The following is a 10048-nucleotide window of genomic DNA, read 5'->3' as shown; positions in this document are numbered from 1 at the left end:
AAACATAAAATATTAATAAGCTACTAATATTCTTTGTTATGGGTGTTACAAAGATCACACTGCTTTGAATTTTATTAGGTAATTATTATGTATTACAATTTTGAATTATATTTATGCTATATTTATACGATATGATTAACATCATTTATCACTCCAATAAGCAGCCACAGCGTCTCTCTCACAAGATACGAAAGATTTTTGAACTAGGATGCACATTTTGTTTTATAACCACTTAGGCGAGAGTGAAATTTCATATGAAACTGGGCATTTATTCGATAAATTAAATACAATTTTAAGAATTCAAACTTCATTACAACATAAAATAATGCATACGGGTCCTCTAAATAAAGTAAATGCCTGATTTATCACATATTCTACTTTTCAAGATGTAGCAACAAGTCTCAAGCGGACGCTTCCTCTTAGCATGCATCACATGATTGTCTCGTGCAGTGACGTCATCTACAAACAAGCACAGTACAACGGGCAGTGGAGCGACTGTCAACTGAATATACTGCCCAGCCCAGCTCATTAAACGCTATTAGCGAACGAGAGAGAAGGTAAGCGACTGTCTTTTATTTATGGAGAGAATTCAAATGCGACTGGTAAGGCAAGTTTAATGATTATGCGGGCCGATAGCGAAAGATAATAGAACTTGAGACTTTTCAGGACCATTTAAAACCTGATTACATGAAGTGGAATTGCTTAGTATGCTTACGTTATTGACGTTCTCTCAATGTTGTGTGTGTCTGTGTATTCAGAGATGTCTAGAAGCGTAAAAAAACTCACTGGGCTCGTGGCAGCTACATTCACACCACTCACTGCAGAAGGGTAACGTAAAATATTTCATGTGCTAATAAAAGTTGTACAAAATCATAAGCCTGATGTGCATTCATCTGGTTACTGATCTGTTCTTCATCTTTGCTGTTTTTAGGGAGATCAATCTCTCTGTAATTGGACCATACATTGACTACCTAATAGAGAAACAGAATGTCAAGAGTGTGTTTAGTAAGTCAAACCCATTCGTTTAATCAAAGGTTTTGGGGAATAAGGCAGCTATGTTTTTCTCATTTATATTATTTGTAATCTAAACCATGTTTTTGTCAGTTAACGGCACAACAGGTGAGGGCAGTTCTCTATCTGTGGATGAAAGGAAGCAGCTTGCTGAAGCTTGGTGCCAACATGGAAAGGGCAGGTGAGTTATGGGATGTTTATAATGTTTATTCAGCTATGGACGATGATCATGTCTAAGGGGAGAGGGTTGTAAATCTTTATCATTTTGACAAAATGTTAACAGATTTTTTTTTCTTTATTATGTGCACCATTTTGTTTACTATGGCATAAGTTACACTGCTGTTCAAAAGTGTGGGATCAGTAAGTTTTTTTATGTTTTTTAAAGAAGTCTGTTTATTTGATTGAAAATACAGAAAAAAGTAATATTATGAAATATTATTGCGATTTAAAATATCAGTTTTCTATTTTAATATATTTTAAAATATAATTTATTTCTGCGACGCAAAGCCAAATTTTCATCAGCCATTACTCCTGTCTTCAGTGTCACACGATCCTTCAGAAATCATTATAATATGCCGATTTATTATTTATAGAAAATGATGTGTTGCTTAAAAATTTTTGAAAGCGGTGATACTTTTTTCAGGATTTTTATTTCTGCTGAATAAAAAACTAAAAAGAACAGCATTTATTCAAAATAGAAATTTCTTTTTTTTTTTTATCATTTTAACACATCCTTGCTGGATGAAAGTATTAATTTCTTTCAAAGAAAGAATGAAAAAAAAAAATCTGACCCCACACTGTTGAAGGGTAGTGTATATTGTTCAAAATCAGGTTCGAAAAATATATATATTAAGCAGCACAACTGTTTCCAACATTGATCATAAATCAGCATATTGGAATGATTTCTAAAGGATCATGTGACACTGAAGACTGGAGTATTGATGCTGAAAATTCAGCTTTGCATTAGAGGAACAAAGTATATTAAAATAGAAAACCACTATTTTAAATTGCAATATTTTTTCACAATATTACTGTATTTTTAATCAAATAAACACAACCTTGATGAGCAGGAAAATCGTCTTTAAAAAACAGTAAAAATCTTAATAATCCCAAACTTATTTTATTAGTTATTTTAAAATGCAAATTTTAATATAACATCTATAAAAATATTAAAAAGTGGGGAAGTCATAAACAGTATTTATTGTGTGCAAATTATTTTTATGCTTATTTACATTTTACATTTTGTTTGCTTTTTTTTCCACAACAAGCAGTTTACTCATTGTGGAATTATATAATCATGTCAAATTATATAAAATATGGGAACATGAATTTTAATTCTGTGTGTTTAGAAAACGTACAAATCTAGCTCAAGTTTGATTGACAAAAGATTTGGCTATTAATTGTCTAAAAATGATTAAAATGACTTTCCGACACAGAATGCTATTTGTCCATATAAATGGAAAAAAGTTTTTCTAAAATGTCACAATGCCCAAAGTGTCCAAAGTTTAAAAAACACCTTAAATCATATCTGTATGACTTTTTTTCCTCATAAAAGCTTCCATTGCTAGAGGTTTACTCCCTTTAATTTGTGCCTTCAGGCTTGAGCAAGTGATTGTTCATGTTGGCTGCTTGAGTATAAAAGACTGTCAAGAACTGGTGAGCAAACTTCTTCACATTTATCACTTTTCTTAATGCACATTTTCATTTTCAGCAGCTCCACAAACACTTTTAATCTCATGTATTGCTTAACCATTCATGTTTCAGCATGTGCAGATAAACAGCTAGTTGGCTCCTCGTGACTGTTTAAAAATGCTGAGTGGATGTTTTTTACCTTGCCTTAGGCTCGGCATGCTGCCAGTATAGGGGCCGATGGCATAGCAGTAACCTCTCCTTCCTATTTCAAACCCGTTAATGCAGGTTTTAAACAGTTTTTCTAACACTGCATAATTTATATATATATATATATATATATATATATATATATATATTATACATATATATTATTAAAGGTATTTTTAACCATGCTTTAAATTGTTCTTCGTCTTTTCACAGATGCACTGAGGTTGTTTATAAAGGAAGTGAGCATCTTTGCTCCAGAACTTCCGATGTATTATTATCATCTTCCAAGCATGACTGGTGTTGCATGTAAGTACAGCTCCCACACGTCATCATTACTGGCAGTGAGAGTACTGACGACTTTGTAAATTCTTTAGAATTGCACAGTACAGAATGAGTCAGATTTACATGTGAAAGTTCTTCCTGAAGTTCAGTCTGTGTTTTTCCTTTATTTCTGCAGTCGATGCGGCCGATGTGCTAAATGGAATAGAGCAGGTGATTCCCTCATTTCAGGGAGTGAAATACACTGGGACTGACCTGAGGGATCTCGGACAGTGTGTCTCCTACAGTCAGTCCCGTAACTGGTCTGTCCTGTTCGGAGTAGATGAGGTATGAAAACCCCCTACTGCATTTTATCTGTTAGTCTAAAATTGAAATAATTTGTAGCTTTAATTTTATATAATTTGCTTGACACTTTCTTTTGCAGCAACTTTTGGGAGCTTTGGTACTAGGTGCTCACGGAGCAGTGGGGAGGTGAGTGCCAACATCACATCCTGTAACTATTTATCTGACCTCCCTTGTCATGAATTTATGAAATTTCAATGTTTCTCCTGCTGTGGTGCTGATCTGGTTCTTGCATGCTATCATTCAGTGTCTCCTGATTTGCTTGTTGGCAGAAATGTGACCTCGGTTTTGTATTCTATTATTATTTTAAAGGAAAAGTTTATGCAAAAATGCTTTCGCCATCTACATCTTGATTTTTTTGAACTATACCTTTAACATTTCAAAAACAACCGTATGTGTATCAGTTCAAAAACAACTGATATACATTACCAGTCAAAAGTTTTTGAACAGGTTTTTAAAGAAGTCTATTCTGCTTACCAAGCCAGCATTTATTTAATCCAAAGTACAGGAAAAAACAGTAACATTTTAGAAAAATGTTTACTATTTAAAATAACTGTTTTAAAATATAATTTATTCCTGTGATTTCAATGCTGAATTTTTAGCATCATTACTCCAGTCTCATAATCCTTCAGAAATCATTCTAATATTATGATGTGCTGCTCAAAAAAAAAAAAAAAATATATATATATATTATTATTATGTTAAAAACAGATGAGTAGATTTTTTAGGTTTCTTTGTAAATGTCTTTATCTTAACTTTTGACAAATTTAAAGGATCCTTACTAAATAAAAGTATTAATTTCAGTAGTTTCTGTCCCGAAAAAAAGAAGATTGATCAATGATAAATAAAGATCTTTGGATCTTTCTATTCATCAAATGTACTCAATAGTTTTAAATATTGCTAATAATAAGAATTGTTTCTTGAACAGCAAATCAGCATATTAGAATGATTTCTGAAGGATCATGTGACACTGAAGACTGGGGTAATGATGTTGAAAATTTAGCTTTGTTCGAAGGAATAAATTAAATTGTAAAATATATTCAAATAGAAAGCAGTTATTTAAAATAGTAAAAAATATTTCACAATATTACTGCTTTTTATCAAATAAATGCAGGCTTGGTGAGCAGAAGAGAATTCTTTAAAAAACATTAAAAATCTTACTGTTCAAAAACCTTTGTCTGGTATGGTGTACCTAAAGGTTATGGCTTGACAATGGATTACAGCAAAACCAGTACCTGCTCAACACATTTGTAGCTTAAAAATTTTAACTGTACCCATAATGCTTTTCTGAAGACCATGCAATACTCTCTCTGTCCTCTTCAGCACATATAACTACTTCGGACGTGTAGTTAACCAGATGCTTGCTGCTTTTGATAATGGCAACTACATGCAGGCCAAAGCACTGCAGGTACATTTTTCATCCCATGTTGCATGTGTAATTCTCTTTTAGTGGCACTTTTTAACTTTATTTCATTTGCATATTTTCAAGTTTAATAAGTTGATATCATTTTAACTACAGAAAATAATAATTTGCTTTTCTGTTTACAGTTTGAATCTATGGAGATTATCACATTTGCTAAGAACCTTGGTGAGCTGATATGATATTTTTCTATTTGAATATATTTTAAAATGTAATTTATTCCTGTAATCAAAGCTAAATTTTCAGCATCAATACTCCAGTCTTCAGTGTCACACAATCCTTCAGAAACCTTCCTAATATGCTGATTTGATGCTCAAGAATAATTTCAAAATCAGTGAAAATGTTGAAATGTTCCCACTTTTTTTATTTATGTGGAAACATACATCTTTACTGTCATTTCTCACCAATTAAAAAAAAAAACTTTCTGACCCCAAACATTTGAACAAGTGTCAGTAAGACTTGTTTTTGCTGTTGTTGCTCATATTATTGCAAGGAAGTTTTCATTATTTGTATTATTATCTGCAGGTTTTGACGTGGCTGTGAATAAGCAGGTGATGAGTGAAGTGTCAGGGTTAGCAATGGGTCCTCCTCGACTCCCGCTGCTACCATGTCCTGCCTCAAAGGCCCAGGCTATAGCACAGAAAATCAAGGACTTCTCTCAGGGACATTAAAATTAAAGAATTTTGTTAAATCTACCTGAAACTCCAAACTGAAATTATCTACCATGGAGTACCACATTTCTTTACACTACAGTATACTGATGTACTGTATCTTTTATATTTACATGTTTTTACATTTCATACTTTATACTTGATTTGCCTTATTATTGTTAAGGTTTTTATGGTTAACACATACAAGTCTTTAGCATTTCATTTTGTGTAATTAATACCATTAAAATGAAACAAAAATTTCAATTAACCTACTTGAATTACCCAACGGAGTTACAAATAATCCTCTGCGTTACTGATTTATTTACACCACGATGTACTAGATCTTGTTTACCTAAATGCTTTATGAGTTTCGCTTGTTTTGTTTGTTCCTATCTTGTGCTTACATGTGCTAAAAAGCATACACAGATAAAGTAATTTAGCTCTGTTTTTATTTTTTAATACCGTAACAATTAGCTGATGCTAATGTAATTGTTGACTATCTGGGCTGCTGAGGCAGTGGTTGCAGGACCAACCATGTCACCATTGTGCCCTTAAGCAAGACTTACAAAAGTATTTCTATGTGACAAATGGCATTACTCACAGCAAGATGAAAATCATCTTCTCTATGACATAATCTCTCTCAAACAGAATAAGTTCTTTTCAGATGTAAGCGTCATTATACATGGACACTGAATGTTCTGTGGAAAATCACATGAACCACACTGTATTCATCCCTGAGTTTTGTTTGCAAAATACTGCTCAAAAAGGGACATTTTTGTATATGAATAAAAATGATTATTTTTAAATGCAATATACTGCTTTGAAGTTCTTATTCGACATCATCATAATATGGAATCTGGCCACTTTAATTTGAAATTTCCTGGAATTGATTTCCAGGGGAATTTTTTTACATTTCTGAGGGCAATTTTTATGATCACTTTATTATAAAAACATATGTTGTCTTTAACGTCAAATACTTGAATTTACTTTAATAACTTTAATCAAAATTGTCAGTAACAAGTTTAAAATTGTATCTAAATTATACATGTAAATTATACAGTATTATGACAAAATTCTCATAATGATTATTAATATCGATATAGAAAACAATATAAAACGTTTCGTTTCGTTTTGGGCACGTAACATTCTGACTTCACAGACAAACGTTCATCCATGAGGTTAGCCAAGTCTAGCACAGTTATACAAAAACTCTCTTTTTAATCACTGAAGCTACGAAATTAACATTTTCTTTACATCGTATCTGCACTGTTTTGTTTGTGATGAAGGAATTCGCTAGCGTGAGCACTAATGAACAGCTCCGACGTTTTCAGCGCTGACTAATCTAAGCGAATCTGATTGGCCAATGCATTCCTAAGTTCAATAGAAACGCGTTTGATTGGTTATAAGGCTCAACAAACCGCGCGTAAAAACATCTGAAGCAGTGTAAGCAAAAACTATTAATTCATTTTCACATTTTATTTTAATCGCGACTATGCGCGAATATGTTGTTTAGCTGTGCAGGGGCATTTTTTCCCCCTTTATTTTGAATTTATGGGGCATTTTGTTCATTTTGGTGGCATTTCAGACCCTGTTTAGCATTTACTTATTTTCCTTTGCCTTTCGGATTTTTGTTTTATTTGTTAGAGAGCCCTAGAATGGGGTGTCCAATGCTCCTCCTGGAGGGCCAAGTGTCTTGTAGTGTTAAGGTTCAACCCAGTTAAACACACTTGAACTAGCTAATCAAAGCCTTACTAGGCATACTAGAAACTTTCAGGCAGGTGTGCTGAGACAAGTTGGAGCTAAACTCTGCAGGACAATTGCCCTCTAGGGCTGAGTTTGGACATGAGAAGGGATAGAATATATCTATCTTTGTGTCTGAATAATCCAGCTGTTGTATACCAGTGACATAACAGCATAATGCTGTTATGTCACTGGTATTGCCCAATATTATCTGACTTCCTTTCTGTTCAAGCCTGTGGTGGGAATCTGGCAGAAAGACGTGGAGCAAATCAAACCTTTTAAGTGGATGAAATCTTTCTGCCTTCTTTGTTTAGTTTAATTTCATAATCTCACAGAAACAGCATCTCAGATGACCTTCTAGTAGACCATTCAAAACAACTGAATGAAATTATGTCAGTTTTTTCTTTACTTGTTTCTTTACCTGTTTGTGTGAAAAACAGTGGAGGAGGGGTATGGTTGATGTTTCACTGTCTCAGCAGGACACATTGTCCAAGACTGCACTATCATCACCTAATCAGTTTTTTACTGCTGACTCCACAGTCTGACTGAAACAAGTGCAGTATTTCACAGTATATGACCATTTATCAGTGGAAGCAGCAGGAACAACATTAGCAATTTCCTTTTAGCGAGAATACAAGTAAAGGGAACTAAACTGTGTCTTAAACCGACTCCTCAGCTCTTTAAAATTCAGGTCATGACCACGTTTCCTGTAGAAAAGCCTGCCTGAATGCAAATTAGAGACTGTTTTACTTTAACTGGACACATAGTGGATACTGTTTAAAATACTTTTGTAACATCTCATGTTGTTATCAATAAAGTGTTTTTCTTTTTGACCCTTGGAGAATGTCTGGTACAGAAATGTCACTAGCTCTTTATTCCTGGGCCTCTGACCAAAAGGCTCTTCATTAATTATGAGAAATGCTGCCATCTAGTGTCTAATGAGTGCACCTGCCGTCTCCGTCTCCAAAAATGTTCCCGTCCTGTTCACCAAAAAATGATAATTCTGCCAATTAATTACTCACCCTCATGCCGCTCCAAACCCAAAAGACCTTTGTTCATCTTCGTAACACAATGTAAGATATTTTTGATGAAACCCAAGAGCTTTCTGACCCTACTTAGAAAGCAACGCAATTTATACGTTCAAGACCCAGAAAGGTATGGGGTTATTTTTGTGTCTTTATGATTCAAACAAACAAACTGTTTAAGAGTAAAACTAATTATTTTGTAATTAAAAAATAAAAGTTTGCAAAAAAAAGTCTTCTTAAATCTCAAAAATAAAGAAATTGATAACAAAATTATTTGCAGTGCGTGTAAAATTTTTTACAATCTTTTTTTTTATTGTGCACTTAAAACATTTTTCATTGCGAAAGCACAAATGTTGCTCTCTTTTCTGCTGTCTTTTTTGTTTTTGCGGGTCTAAAATTTTTGTTTGCAAGTTGAAAAGTTTTGCTTGAGAGTAAAGCTGTATCTCAGTGGGCGGTCTCTTTCTACCAGGATAAAAAGCCTTTTTCTATTGGTCACTTTCGATTAGTGACCACGCCCACTACGTTTCCCCGCCACTGCCGCCGGCCCGCCGCCAGTCTGACTGACTTCTATCAGCCATGGCAAACAACAGGTTTTCTTACTGAGTAAGATAACTAATTTAACATCTTAAACTCAGTCACAAGGGAGTTTATGTAGTCTCTCTTCTCATGCTCACATATTTAAATACGTAACGTTAGCTAAGCCCGTCTGTAGTTCAGTGATGCAGTTGAATAGATTTGATTATCCATTATAATAGCTAACGTTAGCTGCCAGAGCCCCCAATAGTAAAGAATCAGGCCAATATTTTTATAGAGTATAACTTAGCTCCAGTGAAGTCGGGTGTAGGTAATCGTCTGTTAAAAATGTTATCATTTTAGATTAACAAGCATGGTTCTGGCAGATCGGTCCTCACAGATGAAAAAGAAAAAAAGGGTGTTTTGGAGCGTCTGATGCCCATATGTATATAAACACCACTGATCCTGACAAACTTCTTCAAAACACGTGAGCATCCATTATAAAACACTCGCTGTATCCAACTACATGAATATACTGAACTGTGTTCAAGCAGAAATATGATGCATATAGTGAGTAGTGCATATACAGTGCGTTTGCGCATCAGTAATAACCCAGCAAGCAATTTTGCGTTTAAAAGACGGCTATTAGCCGTTCAAACACAGCCCTGACGTCTAGGCTAAAACAAGGCAAAATGTGGGCTGTCAGTGAAAATTTTATAGACGTCTAACCATAACCCATGTGTAACGGAGGCCAGCTAGTAGGTGCTGTGCAGGTAAACCTCACTCATCGATCTCAAGAGACGCACTAGCGACAGACGCTAGAGGTTGCAGCCTTTAGCCTCCTTGTTAGTGCGTCCGCCTCCTTGCCGGAGACCTGCTCGGAGCGGGTGCGGTATGACCCGGGTGTGAGGGGTTACATTGGTGCCGTGACCCGGATGGGAGTGAGGTTTAGGGGGGTGAGTGTAACGGAGGTCGGCTAGTAGGTGCTGTGCAGGTAACCTCACTCCCCGATCTCAAGGTTGCAGCCTTTAGCCTCCTTGTTAGTGCGTCTGCCTCCCGTGCCGGAGACCCGGGTTCGAGACCCGCTCAGAGCGGGTGCGGTGGGACCCGGGTGTGAGGGGTTACAGAAGAATAGACTAGACATCAGTTAGACCACTATTGAACGACTACATGTATATGTCTAATAGACAGTGAATATGGGTCTAGGCTAAAACAAGACTGAATTTGGG

General features: G+C 35.1%; 1 protein-coding gene across 1 annotated transcript; it reads left to right on the top strand.

Moving 5' to 3' along the window:
• The first annotated feature begins 462 nt into the window (after positions 1–462).
• npl (N-acetylneuraminate pyruvate lyase (dihydrodipicolinate synthase)) lies at positions 463–5733 on the top strand. The gene is made up of 12 exons (XM_073819564.1): positions 463–557; positions 759–828; positions 932–1005; positions 1105–1192; positions 2610–2667; positions 2853–2928; positions 3064–3156; positions 3308–3456; positions 3554–3600; positions 4795–4879; positions 5020–5059; positions 5417–5733. Exons 2-12 carry the CDS (start codon positions 761–763, stop codon positions 5560–5562), a joined length of 924 nt encoding a protein of 307 aa, XP_073675665.1. The 5' UTR covers positions 463–557; positions 759–760; the 3' UTR covers positions 5563–5733.
• Positions 5734–10048: the final 4315 nt, after the last annotated feature.

This window comes from Garra rufa, chromosome 15 (assembly GCF_049309525.1).
Source record: "Garra rufa chromosome 15, GarRuf1.0, whole genome shotgun sequence".
Lineage (NCBI taxonomy): Eukaryota > Metazoa > Chordata > Actinopteri > Cypriniformes > Cyprinidae > Garra > Garra rufa.
The sequence above is the reverse complement of the archived record's forward strand: the minus strand, read 5'-3'. Positions and strand labels throughout refer to the sequence as shown.

What these genes read in the sequence shown, in the direction of transcription:
- npl (XM_073819564.1), top strand. Translation starts at nt 761, where the DNA reads ATGTCTAGAAGCGTAAAAAAACTCACTGGGCTCGTGGCAGCTACATTC. An exon ending in TGCCAACATGGAAAGGGCAG is followed by an intron (nt 1,193 to 2,609) that starts GTGAGTTATGGG and finishes TTGTGCCTTCAG; the next exon opens with GCTTGAGCAAGTGATTGTTC. An exon ending in TGCAGGCCAAAGCACTGCAG is followed by an intron (nt 4,880 to 5,019) that starts GTACATTTTTCA and finishes TTCTGTTTACAG; the next exon opens with TTTGAATCTATGGAGATTAT.